General features: G+C 36.7%; 1 protein-coding gene across 3 annotated transcripts in view; it reads left to right on the forward strand.

Annotated features, from left to right (window-relative positions):
* KLHL20 (kelch like family member 20) overlaps positions 1-24,042 on the forward strand; it is a 75,672-nt gene that overhangs the window by 40,484 nt on the left and 11,146 nt on the right. For all 3 annotated transcript variants that reach the window (XM_074222045.1, XM_074222046.1, XM_074222044.1), the window contains 3 exons: positions 221-315; positions 11,215-11,330; positions 16,005-16,188. In XM_074222045.1, the coding sequence (XP_074078146.1) occupies positions 221-315; positions 11,215-11,330; positions 16,005-16,188 (395 nt within the window). The remainder of the gene's footprint in view (positions 1-220; positions 316-11,214; positions 11,331-16,004; positions 16,189-24,042) is intronic.

Below are 24,042 nucleotides of genomic sequence, written 5' to 3' on the forward strand. Positions count from 1 at the left end.
AACCTCTTAATGTTTTTTTCCACCTTTGTAATTCCTGTCCATCTCTTTATCTTTATCTTATGTGTATCATCTTTTCTTTTTTCTATTTCACCATTTCTAATTAAATCACAAAATAAATGAAAGCAAAATTGGAGAGTATAGTTATCCCTGAGTCATACACCCAATTGGATGTATTCCAGATTGTAGACTGGTACCTTTAGTAGTGTTTATTATCTTATAGGTGCTGCAGCATGTTCGTCTGCCTTTGCTTAGTCCTAAGTTCCTGGTGGGTACAGTAGGCTCTGACCCCCTCATCAAAAGTGATGAAGAATGCAGGTAAGAATATCTATCGCCAGGAAGAAACTGGGGGATTAAGCATTTATATTTTCTCTTCATCCTTGTAGTTACTTATACTTCTTCCTGCATAGTATAATTCTTTTATTGTTAAACCAGGTCTTTTAATAGGTTTTATTCTAGGACAGAATCAAGAGAAGGGTCAAAAGGGGAGGACTGAACTTACATTATTCTATTCTATTACTTTTTGTATTATGATATTTATTCATTTACAAATGGCGATGAAATCTAGATTTCTACAATTTTAATGGGGCAGCTAGGTGGTGCAGTGGATAGAGAACCAACCCTGGAGTCAGGAGTACCTGAGTTCAAATACAGCCTCAGACACTTAATAATTACCTAACTGTGTGGCCTTGGGCAAGCCACTCAACCCCATTGCCTAGAAAAACCTAAAAAAACAAAAAAAAACAATTTTAATAATAAATACTTATTGAGCAAATTGGAGATTTTAAGGTAATTTGGGGTTTGAAGGGTCCATTTTCTACTGAAATCTGATAACAATAACTTTCTTAGGATGAAATAGACTTTTTTAGCCTCTGCACTGTTAAGTAATTTTTGCTTATTCATACATTTCATTCAACAAACATTTATAAAGCTATGAAGCTAATGCCATACTTGAATTGAATCCCACCTTCAGGCATCTACTTACAGTCATTATTTGCCAAGTCTTAGAACCATAAGAAATCCAGGACCTCCAGGAACCATAAGCATAAGTAGTAGGGCTTCTGTCTCAGAGGAGATTCCTATCCATTAGTGATGTCAGACTTCAAGGTAAGAGAAGCACTAGAGAATTTGCTCTACAAGAAGCATCTCTTAGAGATCCTGTGATTGTAAGGACTCAAGGATAGGAACCTGATTACTTGTTTCACAGCAAGAATGTCATGGAGGTATTCTGTCTCTCTTGCTATCTTAGAATATGTTATGGAGCTGGAATTTCCCTAAAGGAGAAGTGCCATCAGAGAGCCTGCACCTCTGGCAGCCATATGCACCAGAAGGCCTAGGATGGGGGGGGCAGGCGGGGGGTGGCAAGTATTGTTGAATTTACAGAGTATTTCCAGTGTCTCATTCTCTATAATCTCAGAATGAAGGTTCAGTACTGGCACTGAGAAGAACAGCATACCAGCTATTCATCAGCTCTTAGAAGTCTCTGCCACATCCACCTACCTCTAACCCCAGGTCCTGGGAATTTGAAGTGACTAGCCATTAAAAATTGGAGCCAATTCCCCCACTCCTCTATGATCCTGGAGGGCAGGGGCTACAATCATATTAACTTTTGCCCATTCCCCAACAATCAAAATCCCTGTGTTTCTGTCACTGATTCAGTCAATAATACAAAAAAATCCTTTCCAGTAGCATGTGTCCTTGTATTTTCATCCCTATTCCCCTCAGCTCTCTTCTTCCACAGTCCATATCCTGATCCATCGTGTTTTCTGAATTTCTTGATCTTACAGGGAAGTTAACAAACTCCCCTTCCTTTTTATTTTCTTCTCCTCACACATTTTCTGTTGATAATAGAAGCTTGAATTCCTGTCCTGTAGTGAATGTTCCTCCTCTGCTTGTTGCCACCTTTTGAAGTACTCATCAACTTCTTTGAGATTCAGTCTGTCTTTATAATCCATATCATGTCTTCAGATCATTCTCCCTCCTTTCTCAAAGAGTTCTGAATTTGCTTCACAATCTTCTACTTAACTCCAAATCCTGCCTACAATCCCTGGGAACTTAAAAATGCATAAATTAATGTCCCCTTGAACATAGTGCCCTCCCAATTCAAAGTATTTTAGTATGGTAAAAAGAGATGCATTTGAATTCTGACAATATAGGTTCAAATTCTGATTCCTAGGAAAAGCTATCTTCACTCATTATTTCTGAACTATTTGTATCATTTCAACCCCATCAATTCAGCTGAAATTCTACTCTTAAGTATTAAATGTGAAGTTCTTTTCTCAGGGCTTATTTTTACTTCACCTTTCTTTATGACCTTTCACATTGTCATTTGCCACCTTCCTCTGGATATATTTTACTTCCATGATTCTACTGTCCCCTACTTTTCCTATCTGTTTGTCTCTTACTTTGTCTTTTTTCATTCTTAAAACTTTTTTGTTATAAACATAGCAAGTAAGAACATTTCAATACAAATGAAAATAGAAAAATATTATAAATGAAGCTGTTTCAATTATTTAATTGTTCAAAACAGATTTAAACTAACACTGTAGTGATAAACTGTTTATGACACTTTTTAAACTTATTTCTGCTTTCTTGTAATGTTTTATTGAAGCTCTTATTTTTCTCCTTTTTTGGAAGGTGGAGGGGCAACACTATTACTACCCACCAACCTTCCTCCCCTTCATAAAAACCCCCTCTTTATAACAACTAGGTATAGGCAGGCAAAACAAATTAACTCATTGATTATATCAGAAGATATATCTCATTCTCCATCTATAGTTCATCTCCTCTTTGCCCAGAAATTGTAAACCTGCTTCATCATGGGTCTTCTTAAGTCCTGATTCTTCTTTCCTTGATCATCCATTTCCTACTCACTAAGCCTGTGTTTCCCTCTGTCATCTTTTCTCTCTACAGTTTCTTAATGTCTTATTAATTCTCATGGGTTCTTTTATCCTTTCTACATTGATGACTCCCTCTGGATATCAGCCATTTCCTCTTTCCTGATGTTCAATCCCACATCACCTATTGTTTAGATATCTCCAACTTCCTATCCCACAGGCATCTCCATCTCGCTGTCCAAAACACAATTCATTTCCCTCTCCCAACATTTCACTTTCTCTTAAGAACTCAGTCCTCCTAGTCATCAAGGTTCCCAACCTCAGATTCATTCTTAACATTTCCCTCTCATATCCCCTCCCACAGTTTAGTTGCCCAGCTTTATTGATGTTGCCACTGCAACTTCTCTCACATTCTGTGTGCAGCCAGGGTTTAGTTCAATGGTCTCCCTGCTTTATATTTCTCATTCTTTCAATCTATCCTCCAGTGAGCTGCCAAATTTATATTTCTAAAACTAGTCTGCCTATGGCCAGGAATTTTGACTTACGTTTCTTATTATCATCATTCATCTCCTGCCTGTGGCTAACTCCCTTAACTACCTCATATTTATTTTTTGTTTGTTCTTTATAGTATATTCAGAATACAAGTTCCTTGTAAGTAAGGGTTCTTTCTTTCCTTGTACTCGTCTTCTTAGCCCTTAGCATAGTGCATAGCACATAGCAGGCATTTAATACATACTTAGTGGTTGATTTATATTCTTCATATATAATCAGAGTGGAGGCAAGATGGTGGAACGAAGGCAGGAAATCCCAGAAGCTCTCCCTGTAACACTCCAAATGCCTTAAAATGATGACTCTAACCAAATTCTAGCATGGTGAAATCTACAGAAAAACTGAGTGAAACAATTTTCCAGCCCAAGACAACTTGGAAGATGCACGGGAAGGGTCTGTTCCATTAGGGTTGGAAAGGGCTACAACACAATCTAGGCCATGCTGGAGTGAATCAGCTCCAGCCATCCAGGAATAGCCAGGACTCCTGGATCCCTGAGGGGCACTTGGGTCTGTGGCAGCAAGGGCAGTTTTCACCAAGAAAACTCTGCTGCACCAGAATTAGCACTGAGCCCAGGACAGTGCAGAATTCAGTACAACCCTGACCCAGGAACCAGCAGAACTACCCAGAAGCTGCTTCCAGAGCACTTGGCCCTCAGACAGTAAGGGGCAGGCAGGGGAGACTACAGAGGTCTTAGATCCAGGTCACAGTCTGGGGCCCCACACTGCCCATAGTGGAGCAGGGACTCCCTCTTCACAGTTTCAGGGCAGAGGGGAGTGTCTGTGGTCAAACACAGACCAGGAAATCAGTTAGATTCTCTCATAAGACCTTGAAGGATGGTGAAGCATAGAGAGGGTGGATGAGAAGGGTAAATTATGAGGGATTTAATGATGTACAGCTGCTTGTATTCCTACATGGGAAGAAGATACTGGTAACTCATATGAATCTTCTTAGAGTAGTTAGAAGGGGGCTGAAAACATCTGCAAAAATCCTCAGAGGCTTAGGAAAATGCATCCTACATTCTGGAAGCAGAACCCCACTTTAACAAAGAGTTAAAATCAATTCATAGGTTAGGGGAATGAGCTAACAACAGAAGAAAAAGAATCTGACCATAGACAATTACTTGGGTCCTACAGAAGGATCAAAACACACACTCAGAAGAAGATAACAAAGTCAAAACTTCTATATCCAAAGCCTCCAAGAAAAATATGAATTAGTCTCAGCAGTGTCTCAGCTAAAAAAAAAAGATTTTGAGAAACAAGGGAGGTAGAGGAAAAACTGGGAAAAGAAAATAGAGTGATGATGGAAAATCACAAAAAACAAGTCAGCAGCTTATTGAAGGAGATTTTTAAAAAAAACCACTGAAGAAAACAACATCTTAAAAACCATTTTAAGTCAAATGGAAAAACAATCCAAAAGGTCAATGAGGAGAAGAATACCTTAAAAAGCAGAATTGGCCAGATGAAAAAGGAGATAAACAAGCTCTTTGAAGAAAATAACTCCTTCAAATGTAGAATGGAGCTAAGGGAAGCTGAGGACTTTGTGAGAAATCAAGAAACAATAAAACAAAACTGGAAGAAAACATGAAATAGCTCATTGGAAAAACAACTGACTTGGAAAACAGATCTGGGAAAGATAATTTTAAAATAACTGGGCTACCTGAAAGTCATGACCAGGAAGAGTCTAGACTTCATTTTTCAAGAAATTCTCCAGGAAAATTGCCCTGAGATCCTAGAAGCAGAGGGTAAAATAGAAATTGAGGGAATCCACCAATTTCTCCTGAAAGAGATACCAAAATAAAAACTACCAGGAATATTATAGTCAAATTCTAAAACTCCCAAGTCAAAGAGAAAATATTATAAACAGTCAGGGCAAAAAAACAATTCAAATATGGAGCTACAATCAGGATAACACAAGATTAGCAGCTTCTACATTAAGAGTTTGTAGAGTTTGGAATATGATATTCTGGAAGGCAAAGGGCTTGGATTACAACCAAAAATCAACTACTCAACAAAACTCAATGTAGTCTTTCAGAGGGAAAGATGGACATTCAATGAAATAGGGAACTTTCAAACTTTCCTGTTGAAATGACCAGAGCCGAACAGAAAGTTTGATCTCCAAGTACGGGACTCAGTTGAAGCATACAGAGGGTGGATGAAGAAGGGTAAATTATGAGGGGTTTAATGATGTTAAACAGCTGCTTGTATTCTTATGTGGGAACAAGATACTGGTAACTCATATGAATATTCTTAGAGTAGTTAGAAGGAATATATATAGACAAGGCACAGGAGGGAGCTGAATATGAAGGTATAATATAAAGATGGAGTTAGGGGACAGCTAGGTGGTGCAATGGTTAGAGCACTGGCCATGGACTTGGGAGAATCTGATTTCAAATCTGACCTCAGACATTTAATAATTACCCAGCCAGTAACCTTGGGCAAGTCACTTAGCCCTCCCAATTCCCTCACAAAAACCAGGGGGAATAGAAAGATGGAGTTAATGGGTGAGAAAGGAATGTACTTAGAGAAAGGGAAAGGAGAAGTAGAATGGGCTACAATATTTCACATAAAAGAGGCAAGAAGAAAGTTTTGCAATTGAATGGAAGGGGAAGTGAGTGAGTCTTTACTCATTGGAAATGGCTCAAAGAGAAAATAACATACTCAATAGGGTATAGAAATCTATCTTACAGTAGAGGGGAAAAGAAAGAAAAGGGATGGGGAAAGGCGATTGAAGGAGGGGAGGGAGGGTCTAGGTGATAGAAAAGAGGGAAGAACATGGGAGAGGGTAGTCAGACACTACATTTTTGAGGAGGTACAAGGTGAAAAGAGAGAAATTAGGATAAATGAGGATGGGGAGGGAAAAGATAGACATACTTAATGGACATATATAATAACCCCTGTGGGGAAATACACACACACACACACATACACACACACACACACACACACACACACACACACACACACACACACAAACACATATATCCTGAACTTATGATGAAGAATGTAATCCACCCAGAGACAGTTGATAGTATCTGAATACAGACTGAAGTACACTTTTTTTCTCTCACTTTAATTTTCCTGAGATATCTTTGTGGAGGGAGGGGAGATTATCTTTACTTTTACGAGATTATTGTAGTAATGTGCAAATAAATATATTCATATATTTATATTTGTCCATGTTATTTTTTTCTAAGAAAATTAGGGATTGCTTCTTTGTATTTATATGTTTTGTTTTGTTTTTAGGTTTTTACAAGACAATGGGGTTAAGTGTCTTTATTTATATGCATATTGCCTTATGTAGTGCTTAGCATATAAAAGGTACTTAACAAATGCTCATTGATTGAATGATTTTGGTTAAAATAATAAGCTCTTCTTCCTAAACTTAGTTCTTCACAGGCAAAGGAGATAGAGCTACCCCCAAAACTACTTCAGACAGATCTAGAAAATACACCAGATCAACTCTTGATGAGGAACTCCAAGTAAAAGTCATTTGAGTCATTTTTTCCAACTCAGATGTTGTAATGAGACACTGGAAATATGGGGCTGGCCAGGAATATACACTATTGGTGTAGACGAGGGAGAGTTGTTCAGTAGAGCAAGAGCCAGTTCCAGACTCCTACCACAGAAAGGCCAGTCAGGAGTACACATGATTTATTTAGCAACCACCATTATGAAGGGAACAGAGAACTTGAAAAAAATATAGTAATGAAATGAACAATAATAAATGACTAAAGAAGAATAACTCTCAGGAGATGAAACATAAGTCCCTTTGAATCCTGTTGTACTCAATTGTTGTTTGTCCTTTATTCTCAAAGAAGATCATTGACATCAAGGGCATGACAGACCAGATTTAAACTCAGGTCCTCCTGACTCCAGAGTTGATGCTCTATCCAGTGATACACCACCTAGCTGCCCATTTTTGCTTCTGTAGGTCTCATTTATTTTCCATTTTTTAAAAAAATTCTACTCAGTAGTGATAAAGGGAAAGAGGAATAAATCAGGAAAAGAAGGTTAAGAAAAATTGTCTCACATAAATCAAGATACACAAATAAAAATCTATACAAGCAAGAAGGAAGGAGGGGCTGACACTTGAACCTCATTTTCATCTGAATTTAGCCAAAGGCTTTTCACACACATACACACACATAAAGTAATACATTCTGCTCAATAAGGAAATAGGAGAGAAGGGAAAATTGGAAGGAATTCATTCTTACCTCTAAATAGGTACAAAGACATTTAAATTTCTTTTTTGGGGTATCAAAAAAATGGGGATCTGAGGGGGATCAACAGGGGAATGGTTAAACAAGTTATGGTATATAAACATTATAGAATACTAATTTACAGTAACAAATGATGGGGATGTTTTCAGAGAAATATGAGATTTATATTAACTTATATAGAGTGAAATGGGAAGAATCTGAATAACAGTTTATATGATGACAATATATAAAGGAAAACAACTTTGATTAGATTTTAGAACTCTGATCATTGTAATGACAAACCATCATTTGAGAAGACCACCTCTTGATAGAGATGTTTCAAGTCCAGATTATAGAATGAGGCCTATGTTTTGTATGTATTTAATTTATGTGAAAATACATAATGTATTCTGTGTATAGAGTTTTTTGTTCAACTGTATATGCAATGGGGGTTTTGTTCTTTGTCTTCAATTTGTAGCGATTGGGATAGAGAAAGAATATTTTTGTTGACTGAAAAAATAAAGAGTAATTTTTAAGAAACAAAGTTCTACCACCTCATACCTATCAAGACTAAAATGACAAAAAGAAAATGGCATGTTAGAAAGAATGATGAAAAATTGAGACACTGATTCAACCATTCTGGGCAGCAATTTGGAACTATGCTCAAAGAGCCATAGCACTGTTCAATCCCTTTGACCTAGCAATACCTGAAGAGATCAAAAGAAAAAGGAAAAGTACCTAAATGCACAAAAATATATATCTAGCAGTTCTTTTTGTGGTGGCAACAAGTTGGAAATTGAGGCAATACCCATTAATTGGGGAATGACTAAAAAAAGGTACACTATAAGATTATGATGGAATGCTGTTGTATTATAAGAAATAATGAGCTTTCTGAGATTTATATGAACTGATGTGAACAGAACCAGGAGAACATTTTGAACAGTAATAACTGTAATATTGTACAAAGATCAACTGTGAATGACTTAGTTTTTCTGATCAATACAATGATTTAAGATAATTTCAAAGGACTTGTGTTGAAAAATGCTCTCTACTTCCAGAGAAAGAACTAATGGAATCTGAATGCAAATCATTGCATCTTTTTTCTTTTTTTTTTGCCAGCATGGCTAATATGGAAATATATTTTAATTTCACATGTATAATATATATCAAATTCCTTGCCTTCTCAAGGAGGGGAGGGTAGAGAAAGAAGGAGAGAACAGAATTTTGAACTGAAAGTTTTTAAAAAATGAATTTTGCCAAAAAATTTTTACATGTAATTGAGAAAAAGAAAGAGTTCTTCACAATTTGGTTCCCACTTACCTTTTCACACTTAATTTATATCACCCTCCTTAGTGTACTTTTATCTCCCAGTTAGATTAGCCTACTAGCAGTTTCCTAAACCCAATATTCTATATCTCATTTCTATGCCTCAACACAAGTAGCCCTATCTCTCTCCCCTACCCCCATTACTAGAGTACCATTCTTATAGACTTCATTCAGTCTCCTAGAATTCTCATTTTCCTTCAAGATGCAGTTCATTTACTATGTCCTATGAGAGTTCTTTCCTCCCTGCCTCTCCCCTTTCCCAAAAGTGGAAATACTCTTTTCTTCCTTAAATTAACTTGACATTTTAGGAAAACAGCAGAATATGTTGGAGGAAGGGGTTAAGTAGAAATCTTTGCAACAAGGTCTGATTAGATGGTTAGGGAACTGAGTCACAGTTAAAAGCCATTCCCCAGTTGATAAATGATCAAAGATTATTAATTTCAGAGGAAGAAATCCAGACTTATCAGTAGCCATATAAAAATGTTCTGAATCAGAAATTGAGAAATGCAAATTTAAACAATTCTGGGGTACTACTCCATACACAAGAATTCTGTCTCAGATCCAGAGCAGGACCAAAAATGGCGGCAGTGCAAGAAAAAGTATTCTCAGGTATAGAGTTCTGTACTTAAAAAAAAAAGTTCAAAGTGTTTTTTATTAAAAGGAATGACAGTGCTAGAGGAAAAAAAAGAAAAATAAATGAGACCTACAGAAGCAAGAATTGGAAGGGAAATTAATAACTTGGTGCAAGAGGCATAAAACCTTTTCCAAGCAGCAAAATCCCTAAAAATTAGAATGAACTAAATAGAAGTTAATGACTTCATGAGGAAACAAGAAATATGAGAACAAAGTAAAAAAAATGGAAAAAAATTTGAGATTTATCTCAAAGCAAAAACAATTCACCTGAAAAAGATCAAGGAGAAAAAAAAATTTTAAATCATCAGATTTCTGAACATTATAACCAAAAAAAAAAAAGCCTCAACCTTCTATTTCAAGAAACCTTAAATCAACCCAGACATCCTAGAACCAGGGGGCAAAGAAGAAAAAGAAATAAGCCTTTGGTCACCCCTTAAAATAAATCCCAAAGTTAAAATTTCCAGTACATCATAGCCAAAATCCAGAGTTTCCAGGCCAAAGAATACTGCAAGCATCCAGAAATATTCCAAGTACTGAAGAACCATAGTTGTGCTCACTGATTTAGTAGCCACTATTGCTGTGAAGAAGCAGAGAGGTTGAAACATTGTAACATAGCCAAGAATAATTTTCCAAGTAAAGCCAGGGATAATAACACAAGGGAAAAAATAGATCTTAAATGAAATAGAAAAATTCCAAGCATCTTTCATGAAAAGATCAGACACACAGTTGAGTACAGAAATACATTTCACTAATCAAGGAAATAGAAGAGAAAGAGTGGAATGAAGAGGATAGGAAACCTCAAAAGAAGAATAATTTAGAAAGGATGATTTAATCTTAAAATAAAACAAAAATATTTATAGCCCTTTCACGTGGCAAAGAATGGAAATTTGAGGAGTTCCCTGAAATTGGGAAGCAGGCAAAAGTTATGGTATACAATGTGATGGGGTTCTTTGTACTGAGCTCTGATCAACATAATGACCAACCAGGATTTCAAAGGACTACTAATGAACTATGCTGCCCATCTCTTGATAGAGATTAAGGACTCAGAATGCAGAAAGCAAAATGTGAAAGTGTATATATTTGTGATCTCTTTGTGGGGCGAGGTGGTTAGGGTGGGAAAGTGAGGAGGCAGATCTTGACTGATTAAAATAACATTTTAACAAAGAAAAACTAACTGTACAGACATAGCAACTGGCATTGCACATGTAACTGGTACAGCACAACCATTTTTAATTTCTTATTAAGGCATTTTTTGTTCCAAACTAAACCTTTTTTAATTTTTTTTTATTTTTGCAAGGTAATGGGGTTATGTGACCTGCCCAAGGTCACACAGCCAAATAATTATTGAGTGTCTGAGATCCGATTTGAACTCAAAACATAGGTCCTCCTGACTCCAGGGCCAATGCTCTATCCACTGCACCATCTAGCTTTCCCATTTTGGAAAGTTTCATATTCATATTCCAAGCTAAAACAGAACTAAAGAGGTAGATTATAATGAAAATAATTTACAACCCATAGTATGATTTATGCCATTGTTCTTATCTTATTCAGTAGTAGCTGGCATGAAACTTAGTTTGATATAGGCTTGATGCTTTTCATCACATTACTTTCCTAACCTAGAAGTTGATAATGTTACTCAGACCTCTAAAATAAAACTATCTTTCTTTACACAGAGATCTGGTGGATGAAGCTAAAAATTATCTTTTACTGCCACAAGAACGACCACTGATGCAAGGACCAAGGACACGGCCACGAAAGCCTATTAGATGTGGAGAAGTACTATTTGCAGGTTTGTGTCCTTTGTTCTTGGCTGGGTGATCAACATTGAATTGTTGTGTGTGGATGTGTGTTTTTGTATGTCTACTTCTGGTACTCATTGTTATAAAAACTCTTATGATTAGATAAAAAGAGATTGACTGGCTAAGTGATGAAGTAAGGATAATCACTTTCTGGCAACAAATTGACACCAAATTCAGAAGACACTATTAATGAACTGGAATGCCAGTGCATTTGAAGTACCTTTACCTGGCCTGATAAAAAATATTGGTTTTCTACCTCCCAGTGAATAAGCTTTACTTAAGAAAGCAAAAATTAAAAGGTTATAGGATGGGTAGAGAATTAAGAATCAAGGAATATGGATATTCTTTAGGATATTTTTACTGGAAATTTAATGAATATTTTTAAGTTGAGTGTTTTATAGAATTGATAAATTCAGTTCTCTGTTGTGGTGATTTTTTTTTTTGCCTCAGCAAAGAAATTAGCATTTTCCTCTAAGAAACAGCATTATTTGTTAACTGTCCTTTTTCTCAAATATATGCCATCCCTTCTATTATGACAGAACCTCAGACATGTTGTTAATTAGATTACATCTCATCTCACATTTATTACATTTTGTTCTACTTAATAAAATTGAAAAAACATCCTGTTCTTCTTGATTGAGTTAGAAAATCTGATTTGGAAGGAACCACAAAACTCATCTAGTACAACACATATCTGAACAAGATTTTCTTCTACAGTATCCCCACTAACAAGAAATCATTTTGCCACCGCCTGGGGTAATGAAGAATTCTCTTCAATTAAAACAACTCATTCAAGTTTTGGAAAGTTCTAATTGTGAGGAAATTTTTCCCAATATTGAAACACAGTCTGCCTCTGCAACTTCTACCATTTGTGGTTTATTGAAAAGAAAACTAATTGGAAGGTGAAAGATCTGAGTTTGAATCTCAGCTTTGCCACTTACATGACTGAGCAAAGTCACTTTGTCTGGGCTTCAATTTCCTCATCTTTTTTTTTTAGGTTTTGTTTTTTTTTTTGCAAGGCAATGGGGTTAAGTGGCTTGCCCAAGGCCACACAGCTAGGTCATTATTAAGTGTCTGAGACCGGATTTGAACCCAGGTACTCCTGACTCCAGGGCACCTAGCTGCCCCCAGTTTCCTCATCTTTGAAATGAGAAAGTTGGATTAAATAATTTCTAAGTTATCTTCTAACTGATATTTCTCCATTACTCTTCCATTTACAACATTGCTAAAATCTTTGTTCTTACCATCATCTGCAGGTATTCTACTTCCTTGTTCAAAAACTACCAAAAAAAATTATCATTAAGCACAAGTCAGACCATATCACTTCCTTACTCAATAAAAAATTACTCCCTTAAATATCACTAGGCAAAAAACAGAAACTAGAAACTAGAAACTCTTGCTCACATATAGCACTCCATCCTCTTCTCCTTGCCTTTGTATTTGGAATGGAATTTCTACTCTCTTTATATTTAATTACTTTTTTTCCTAGATGCAGCTCAAGTACCACTTTCTCAATGCTTTCCAAATTGCTATTGCCTTTGCTTCCTAACTACTTTATATTTAGTGTCTTGCATTCATTTTATATTTGATCATATATTTATGCATTGTCTTGCACAATACAATGTAAACTCTTTGAGCATTTTTTTTCTTTTTTATCTGTATATCAGGGTCCTAGCACAGTGCCCTGCCAGTAGTAGGTTTAATGCCTACAAATGCTTGTTGATAGATTGATAAAGAAGTGGAGGTAATAAGGATATAGTACTCTTTATAGAAGTTAAGCAGCAAAGAGGAGAGTTTCTAGATAGTAAAAGAGTTAAAGGAAAAGTTATTGCTTTTTAGCATAAAGAAGACTTTAATACATTTGTAAGTTTAGGGAAAAGAGCCAAAAGACAGAAATACTAAAGGTATATCTGTAAGGGGAATGGTCAGGCAAGAAGGTAACAGTTGGGGACACAGATGGGAACTATGACTTCAGAATTAGTTCTCAAAAAGAAAAAAGGACCTCATTCTCTGAGAGTAAAAGAATCCAAGCGAGAATGGTTGAAGATATTTTACATTTGCCACATAATACACATTCATATTCATATTGATCTCTGAGCCATACCATCCAACAATGTAATGTGGGTCACAACCACATTGACATAGGAAGCCACCCAGCATGCTAGAGGCCTGCCTTCCTTATTTTCTTTTAATAATATGAGGATACAGTCAGAGAAGAGCTAGCCTTGTTAGCAGACCTCCCTCTTGCCACACGACCATCCCATTATTTTGCTTATGCATTTCTTTGATGTCTATCACTCTGCTTCTCTGAAATTACCCAGTTTTTAATGTGTTAGTCTACTCCTTCACACCTTTTTACAGAGTGATACTTTCTATTTTCACTTATTCAGAGACCAGAGTAATCCAAGTCTCACCCTCCTAAGAACAATTGACATTTACATACCACTCGCAAAACATTTTATTACATTACCTCATCTGATTCTCACAGTAACATTACAAGGTGCTCATGGTATTTTTACCATTTTACAGCTGAAGAGTTAGGTGCCTCATCCAGGGTCACACAACTAAGTCAATGTTCTAAGCTGGGTCTTAGTGACACCAAACCCAGTGCTCTACACTGTACTGTACTACAGCACAAAGTATCATTAAACAGAATATCATAAAGAGTCTGCGTTTAATAAATGCTTGTTGAAAGGTTTAACCAAATAAAACCTCAATTGCGTAATTTTTCTAACTATCCAGGATGATCTGCTTTTTTATTTTGCAGTTATTACTTGAATATAATTTTATTCTCCCAAACATATTGAGATGTATTTATTAATATCAAGCCTTTGACTTCTGACTTTGTCATCTCTCTTTTTTTTTAAGGCAATGGGGTTAAGTGGCTTGCCCAAGGTCACATAACTAGGCAATTATGAAGTATCTGAAATCATATTTGAACTCATGTCCTCCTGACTGCAGGGCTGTTGCTCTATCAACTGCACCACCTAGCTGCCCCTTGTCACCTCTTTTTTTTTATAAGAAAAGTAACTCTCAGATATTTAATTAAACAGTTCATCTCACTCAAATTTCTCTCAAAGTTAAATCCTATGTATAACTGGGCCTTGGCATAATCATGGAATCATAGATTTAGAGCTAGAAAGGACCTTAGAGATAACCCCTTGTTAAACACCCCCACCTCCAGGTTTCATGGCCCCCTCTTGGTAAAAGACTTCTGTTTGTTTTTTCATTTTCCTATTTTCTGTAGACATGTTTTAAGAAGGTTTCTTAGGGAAGATAATTGATATTAAATTCTCTCCCTCAGCCCCCTCCTCTGCTGTCCTAAGTGATATATGTATATTCCATTCCCTTTTTCACAATTTTTCCTTTTACTCCTGTTTCAGATACCAAGCTGATTATGATATCATCCACCAAATTTCCCACCTTCCCAATGTTCTAATGTTTCATCAGCTTTGACTGCAGATGACTCTCTGCTTTAGCCATAATTTCTTTCCTAATCTCTAGGCTACATCACCAACAACTTGGCCTCCCAAATTTCTTATGTCCAAAACAAAATTCATTTTGTTTCTTGTTAAACCTATCACTCCTCTTCCTAAATTCCCAAGTTTCTCCTAAAGGTACCACTATACTTATAGTTACCTATATTCAAAACCTCAGTCCTATACTCTCCATTCCTCATCCTCTGTTGCCAAGTCTTATTCATTCACATATATTCACCTCAGACATTTTACATGTGCCCTCTCTTCACCTAGAATAGCATCCTTCAATAGCGACCTCAAAAGCATTGCTTTGCTCTGCCTTGCCTTAGGGAGAGCAAATCTTATAGTTTTTTAAATGCTAGTTTTGGATTTAACCTTTCCTCATTGAGGAGTGAATGCAAACTCAACTCATCCACTGTATCTGACCCTGGAGCACACTTAGCACCTTTGCACCATCCCAAATATTTGCTACCTTATTTGATCCCCACCCTGTTCTTATACCTTTTTTTAACCAAGGAAGAAAGTGAGTCCAAATGACTTGGCCAAGGTCACATATCTTATATTCTTCTAGGGAACACAGCCTGTACTCAATTAAGTACAAAATGATTTCAAGAAAGACTTCAGGCCCCTCTTCCCTTGGGAGAGATGTGCCATTTATTAAGATGTCTTAATAATAAAAAAAAAATTAAAAAAAAGATTATATAGGGAGGTAATACCTTATATATATATATATATATATATGTTGTGGGGGAGGTCATATCTTCAGTGATGTTTGAAGAAAACAAGAAATTCTCTAGGGTGAAGATGAGGAGGGAGTACATATTAGACATGGTGAACAGAGATGAGATTGTAAGAAGACAAGATACTGAGTTCAGGGAAGGTAAAAAACTATAACAAAAACTCCAATATAGTTATTAACTTCTGTATAGGAATAAAGAAAAAAATCAAGATTTTGCCATCTGTTCTTGTTTAGCTTCAGACTCCTTTTGAATATGTAAAATATTTGGGGGTGAGAAAGTCCCAGGTAAGAACTTTAAGGCCCTAATTTAATATTGCTTAAATAATTAAAAAATATTTTAAGATTTTTTTCACTTAAACATGATACTAGGCCAAGATGTAAAGACTTCTTTATTCTAGAAATATAATCTGTGTTTTTCAGCCTCTCTTTTCTTTTTTCTCCCTCAGTCGGTGGCTGGTGTAGTGGGGATGCCATTTCTAGTGTGGAGCGATATGACCCTCAGACCAATGAATGGAGGATGGTAGCATCGATGAGCAAACGGCGCTGTGGAGTTGGGGTCAGCGTTCTTGATGACCTTCTCTATGCAGTAGGAGGCCATGATGGATCCTCTTACCTCAACAGTGTTGAGAGGTAAGTGAAAGCAATGGCTTCCCCCCCCCCCCCCGTTAATAATAAAAATGATTAACATTTTTATGGCACTTGCAGAAGCATTTATAGTCATTATCTCTGAGCCCTCACCACCTTTGTGAGGGAAGGGCTGAGGCAGCAGAGGGGAAATGATTTGTTCAAGGTGTTTAGCTTCTGAAGGTTAGGTCACATTTGAATCCAGGTCTTCCTGATGCCTTGTCAAGTGTTTTATTCACTGCTCTGCTTTGTTGCTGGTTGCACATATTGGTCAGAAAACTTTCAATTTCTATGTGAATTTAGGCAGTAGATGTAACCGTTCCTGCTTTAACATTATTCCTATCATTAAAAAAAAATCACTGAGTTTTTTTTCCAATTATATGCAAAGATAATTTTCAGCATTCATCCCTTGTAAGATTTTGAATTCCACATTTTTCTTCCTCCCTCCCTTCCTCCCCTCCCCCATATTATACATGTATTCCATATCAGTCATGTTGTGAATAAAAAGAATCAGAACAAAAAACCATGAGAAAGAAAAAACATACAACAAATTTTAAAAAGTGAAAATAATATGCTTAGCCTGGATTCAGACTCCATAGTTCTTTCTTTGGAAATGACTGTCATTTTCCATCACAAGTATTTTAGAATTACCTTTGATCATTTACTGCTGAGAAGAGCTAAGTCTATCATATTGATCATCAAATAATATTGCTGTTCAGGTGTACAAAGATCTGGTTCTGCTGACTTTACTCAGCATCAATTCATGTAAGTCTTTCCTGGGTTTTTCTAAAATCTGCCGGTTCATGATTTCTTACAGAACAGTAGTATTCCATCACATTCATAAACGCACTCTGTTCAGCTATTTCCCAATTGATGGGCATCCCCTCCATTTCCACTACAAACAGGACTGCCATGAATATTCCTGAATATGTGGGATTTTTACCCTTTTTCGTGATCTCTTCAGGATACAGACCTAGTCGTGGCATTGCTGGAGCAAAGGGATGCAGTGTTATTGCCCTTTAGGTAGAGTTCCAGATTGCTCTCCAGAAAGATTAGATCAGTTCACAACTCTACCACCCATGATCAATGTCCCATTTTTCCCACATCTTCGCCATATATTGGACATTTTCCTTTTTAGTCATCCTAGCCAATATGATAGGTGGTAACCCAGAGTTGTTTTAGTTTTCATTTTTCTAATCAAGAAAGAAAATCAAGAAGTTTTTGTGAACAGCCCTTTCTAAATATTGAACTCTGAAAAATTACCCTTTCTGACCACAGCTTTGTGTGCAAATGCTATCACAGTCTCTCATTCCTCTTAAAACAGTGGTTTGCTTTTGTTGCAACTTCCAGACCTTTACCCCTTGTTCTTTCTATGAAGTCTGTCAGCCCTCTTTGGGTTTTACTTACCATGATCAAAATCTTTTGCTCCTTTATCAGTCACCCCTATCTTCTCTTCATTTTCTTTTCATTCTTGAAGGACCTAGAGTATGCTGGATTAAATCAGGAAACAATGTTGATTGGTTCCACCTGAATTCCTACTGCTACTTCAATTCAACCAGCACTCATTACATCTTTACAGAGTGTACAGCACTATGGTAGGCATAATAAAAATGCAGGGGGAAAAATTGAAATAGTCCTGCCTTTCCTTGCTCTCTTTATTCCCTTCAATAAATATGTCATACTTTTCCATTCTAATCAAACCCTAAACAAATACTTAGCAGATGAATTCACTTCTACTTTATTAAGACTATCAAAGACCAGGAGTGAAGCCAAGATGGCAGTGTGAAGGCAGCATTTCCTGGGAACTCCTTCCCCCCAAACTCCAAAAAAAAAAAAAACAAAGGATCTCTCTAGCCAAAATTTAGAGGGGCAGAACCCACAGAAAGACCGAGTGATACATTAGAAGTTCCGCAGGAAAGGTGTGTTTCGCCAGGACTGGGGGTTGGAAAAAAAGCTGCTGCCACAGCCTAGCCCCAAAATCACCAGCAACAGCTTGAAGGGGCAGTGAGAGAACTCTGCTCCACCAGAATGAGTGTAGAGTGAGGAGCACCAGCCACAGAATCTGCAGCAAGAATCGGGAGAAAGCAGCCTGCACCCCCAGAGACAGTAAGGGAAGTCTGCAAAGACTTCTCTGCTCTTCCTGGGGTAGGACTCTGCTGTTTGCCTACACTCAGATATTGTAGTTTGGACTTCCATACTAAATAACCAACCTGGATCTGTCCTTATAGCCCCAGGGCAGAGGCAAGTATGGGGGTCATCTACATATCAAAGTACAAGCTAGATAGATAGCATAAACCTTGGAGGAATAAAGGTCCCAGAGGGGGTATACGCCCCTCCCCAAAAAAACCCAAAGCCTTGGAATTACTGTATATTAGTCTTGGGCTGAGGAAATGAGCAAACAACAGCAAAAGACCATAGAGAATTATTTTAGACCCATAGAAGATCAAAATACATACTTAGATGATAACAAAATTGAAGCTTTTGTATTCAAAACCTCCAAGAGAAATAGAAAATGGGCTCAGACTATGGATGTGATCAAAAAAGACTTTGAAAAGCAATTAAGGGAGGTGGAGGAAAAATTGGGAGGAGAAATGAGAGCATTGTAGAAAAAATCATGAAAACCAAATCAAAAGCTTGGTGAAAGAAATACAAAAAAATACTGAAAAATACTGAAGAAAATAATACGTTAAAAACCATTTTAGGCCTAATGGAAAAAGCAAAACAAAAGGTAAATGAGGAGAAGAATACCTTAAAAATCAGAATTGGCCAGCTGGAAAAGGAGGTAAAAAAGCTCTCTGTAGAAAATAACTCCTTCAAATACAGAATGGAACTAAAGGAAGCTGATGACTTTGCAAGAAATCAGGAAGAAATAAAACTCTTCCAAAAAAGCCAAAAATTAGAAGAAAATGTGAAATATCTCTTTGGAAAAACAACCAACCTCAAAAACAGATCCAGAAGAAATAATTTAAAATTATTGGACTATCTGAAAGCCACGACCAGAAGAAGAGCCTAGACTTCATTTTTCAAGAAATAATACAGCAAAATAACCCTGAGATCCTAGAAGGTGAGGGTAAAATAGAAATCAAGAGAATTCACCGGTCACCTCCTGAAAGAGATCTCAAAAGAAAAACTTCTAGGAACATTATAGCCAAATTCCAAAACTCCCAAATCAAAGAGAAAATTTTAAAACCTTCCAGAAACAAACAATTCAACTACTGAGGCTCCATCGTCAGGATTACACAGGATCTGGCAGCATCTGCATTAAGGACTCATAGGGATTGGAATATGATATTCCGGAAGGCAAAAGATCTTGGTTTACAACTGAGAATCAACTACCCAGCAAAACTGAATGCCCTCTTTCTTTTTTTTCTTTTTTTAAAAATTTTTATTAAAGATATTATTTGAGTTTTACAATTTCCCCCCAATCTTATTTCCCACTCCCCCACGGAAAGCACTGTCAGTCTTTACTTTGTTTCCCTGTTGTACCTTGATCCAAATTGGGTGTGATGAGAGAGAAATCATATCCTTAGAGAAGATACAAGAAGTCTAAGAGGTAACAAGATCAGACAATAAGATATCTGTGTTTTTCTAAATTGAAGGGAATAGTCCTTGAACTTTGTTCAAACTCCACAGCTCCTTATCTGGATACAGATGGTACTCTCCTTTGCAGACAGCCCAAAATTGCTCCCAATTGTTGCACTGATGGAATGAGCGAGTCCTTCAAGGTTGATCATCACTCCCATGTTGCTGTTAGGGTATACAGTATTTTTCTGGTTCTGCTCATCTCACTCAGCATCAGTTCATGCAAATCTCTCCAGGCTTCCCTGAAATCCCATCCTTCCTGGTTTCTAATAGAACAATAGTGTTCCATGACATACATATAGTTTGCTAAGCCATTCCCCAGTTGAAGGACATTTACTTGATTTCTAATTCTTTGCCACCACAAACAGGGCTGCTATGAATATTTTTGTTCAGGTAATGTTTTTACCCTTTTTCCTCATCTCTTCAGGGTATAGACCCAGTAGTGGTATTGCTGGGTCAAAGGGTATGCACATTTTTGTTGCCCTTTGGGCATAGTTCCAAATAGCTCTCCAGAAGGGTTGGATGAGTTCACAGCTCCACCAACAGTGTAATAGTGTCCCAGATTTCCCACAACCCTTCCAACAATGATCATTATCCTTCCTGGTCATATTGGCCAATCTGAGAGATGTGAGGTGGCACCTCAGAGAAGCTTTAATTTGCATTTCTCTAATAATTAATGATTTAGAACATTTTTTCATTTGGCTATGAATTGCTTGGATCTCCTCATCTGTAAATTGTCTTTGCATATCCTTTGACCATTTATCAATTGGGGAATGGCTTTTTGTTTTAAAAATATGACTCAGTTCTCTGCATATTTTAGAAATGAGTCCTCTGTCAGAATCATTAGTTGTAAAGATTGTTTCCCAATTTACTACATTTCTTTTGATCTTGGTTACAGTGGTTTTATCTGTGCAAAAGCTTTTTAATTTAATGTAATCAAAATCATCTAATTGGTTTTTAGTGATGTTCTCCAACTCTTCCTTAGTCATAAGCTTCTGCCCTTTCCATAGATCTGACAGGTAGACTAGTCCTTGATCTTCTAATTTGCTTATAGTATTGTTTTTTATGTCTAAGTCCTGTAACCATTTGGATCTTATCTTGGTAAAGGGTGTGAGGTGTTGGTCTAATCTAAGTTTCTTCCATACTAACTTCCAATTATCCCAGCAGTTTTTATCAAAGAGGGAGTTTTTATCCCAATGGCTAGACTCTTTGGGTTTATCAAACAGTGGATTACTATAATCATCTCCTGCTTTTACACCTAGTCTATTCCACTGTTCTACCACTCTATTTCTTAGCCAATACCAAACAGTTTTGATGACTGATGCTTTATAATATAATTTTAGATGAGGTGGGGCTAAGCCACCTTCTTTTGTACTTTTTTCATTAAGCTCCTAGCAATTCTTGACTTTTTATTTCTCTATATGAATTTACTTACAATTTTTTCTAACTCATTAAAGTAATTTTTTGGAATTTTGATTGGTAGGGCACTACACAGATAGTTTAGTTTTGGTAGAATTGTCATTTTTATATTAGCTCTACCTTATCCATGAGCAGTTGATATTTGCCCAGTTATTTAACTCTGATTTAATTTGTGTGAGAAGTGTGTTATAATTATTTTCAAAAAGATTCTGAGTCTGTCTTGGCAAATAGACTCCCAAGTATTTTATATTGTCTGAGGTTACTTTGAATGGGATTTCTCTTTCTAGCTCTTCCTGCTGTATCTTGCTAGACATATATAGAAAAGTTGAGGATTTATGAGGGTTTATTTTATAACCTGCAACTTTGCTAAAATTGCTAATTGTTTCCAATAGTTTTTTGGATGATTTCTTGGGATTTTCTAGGTAGACCATCATGTCATCTGCAAAGAGTGAGAGTTTTGTCTCTTCCTTCCCAATTCTAATTCCTTCAATTTCTTTTTCTTTAATTGCTGACACTAACATTTCTAATACAATATTGAATAGTAGTGGTGATAATAGGCACCCTTGTTTCACCCCTGATCTTATTGGGAATGCCTCTAGCCTCTCCCCATTGAATATAATGCTTGTTGATGGTTTCAGATAGATACTGCTAATTATTTTAAGGGACAGTCCATTTATTCCTACACTCTCTAGTGTTTTTAATAGGAATGGATGCTGTATTTTGTCAGCTAAAAGCTTTTTCAGCATCTATTGATATGATCATATGATTTCTGATAGCTTTGTTGTTGATATAATTGAGTATACTAACAGTTTTCCTAATATTGAACCAACCCTGCATTCCTGGAATAAGTCCTACTTGATCATAATGTTTTATCCTAGTGATAACTTGAATGCCCTCTTCAGGGGAAAAGATGGATTTTCAATGAAACAGGAGACTTTCAAACTTTCCTATTGAAACAACCAGAGTTGAACAGAAAGTTTGATCTTCAAGTACAGGACTCTGGTGAACCATAGAGGGGTGAATGAGAAGGACTGGTTATGGGGAACTTAATGATATTGAACTGTTTGTATTCCTGCATGAGAAGAAGATGTTGATAGCTCATATGAACTTACTCATTTATAAGAGCTGTTAGAACATATATGGACAGGGCATAGGAAGGAGCGGAATATAATGGTATAATATAGTAAAAAGATGGAGTCAATAGATGATAAAGGAAAGTACTGGGAGGAAGGAAAAGGAGATGAAGAAGAAGCTTAGAAATTTCATATAAGAGTCAAGAAAAAGCTTTTTCAAGAGTGGAAAGGGGGAAGGCAGGGAGAAATGAGTGAGCCTTCATTCTCATCAGAAATGGCTCAGAGAGGAAATAACATACACACTTAATAGGGTGAGGAAATCTATCTTACCCTAGAGAAAAATAAAAGTACATCACATGATCAAAACTGAAGGGTTTTATTGGGAAAATGAAGTTGGGGTACAACACACAAAAATGTGGTCAGTAATACACAGAAAAAGACCACAACCTAATAAAAAATGGTAGCACCATTTCATATATATATCTTGTTATTAAGAAATAAACACTCCAGTGACGGCTAGGTAGTTCAGTGGACAGAGCACCGGCCCTGGATTCAGGAGGACCTAAGTTCAAATCCTACCTCAGACACTTAATTACCTAGCTGGTAATCTCTGCTAATCTTGGGCAAGTCACTTAACCTCATTTGCCTTCCAAAAATAAAAATAAATGCTCCAGTAAATCCTGGTGGCTTCCACAGCCTCAGATTGTGCCCCAGTTCCCACAGGGTTCAGGCTAATAGAAGTCTTATTGGCTACCCCACAGTTACAGGTCTCTGGAAGGAGGGGAGATTTGAACCAGCCCTTCTGATTTTCCTTTGCAGTTCCAAGGAATTACAAATTCCTTATTTGTGTGATTATATGTTTCTGTTCATGTTCCATTCTAAACCCAACTCGTCCTTTTGTGTCGTACAAAGTAGACAGGCTGTACCACTCCATTTTGTAATCTGAACAATTGGCTTTTTTCATCCACTTTGTTTTTCCCATGTGTCTAGTTAGGAAAGCTTTGTGGTGATAGGTCTTTTTTAGGAACCTATATAATACCATGATTTGATGTAAGCTATAAAAACATCTGAGGGACTCCCAAATATATTCCATCTACTTCCTTGCCGACTCTTCTTCCTTCTCTTGCCATCTTCTTGCAGACATTCCTCTAAAGTCCAATAACAGTCTTATTCTCTCTTTAACTTTGTCGTCTTCATCCATTTGACTCTATGAATATGTCACATGGTATAGTTCCTCCCTCTCTCTGGAGCTTCAGACCTACATTGTCAGCTTGTTTCCTAGACTACACCTCTTCTTGCCTTCCTTGCTTCTTTTAACTCCATCACTCTTTTGCTAGTTCTTCATGCTTAAAACCTTAGAGTAATTTTTGACATTAATTCTCCTATAAGCCCTTGCTTCCCAATAACTAATCAGTTCCCAAGAATTTAGTTTTAGATTCACATCGTTAAACAAATTCCTTTGATTATCATCATTTACTTTTCCATCCACGTCTATAGACTGTAATAATTCTTGGCCTTTCCAAATGATAGCTGGTATTTGTAATATTTTAAGATTTGCATTATTTCATATGTGTTCATTTATTTGATCCTCATAACAACCCTGTTAGATAGGTGCTTTTATTATCTCCATTTTACACATGTGGAATCTGAGGCTAACAGATAAAATAACTTCCCCAGATTCACATAGCTAGTGTCTGAAAGACAATTTGAACTCAGGCCTTCCTATCTCTGAGTCTAGCACAATAATCCAATGTATCCCATGAGATAAAAGCATCTGCCAAACTTC

The sequence above is a fragment of the Macrotis lagotis genome, chromosome 2 (assembly GCF_037893015.1).
Source record: "Macrotis lagotis isolate mMagLag1 chromosome 2, bilby.v1.9.chrom.fasta, whole genome shotgun sequence".
Classification (NCBI taxonomy): domain Eukaryota; kingdom Metazoa; phylum Chordata; class Mammalia; order Peramelemorphia; family Peramelidae; genus Macrotis; species Macrotis lagotis.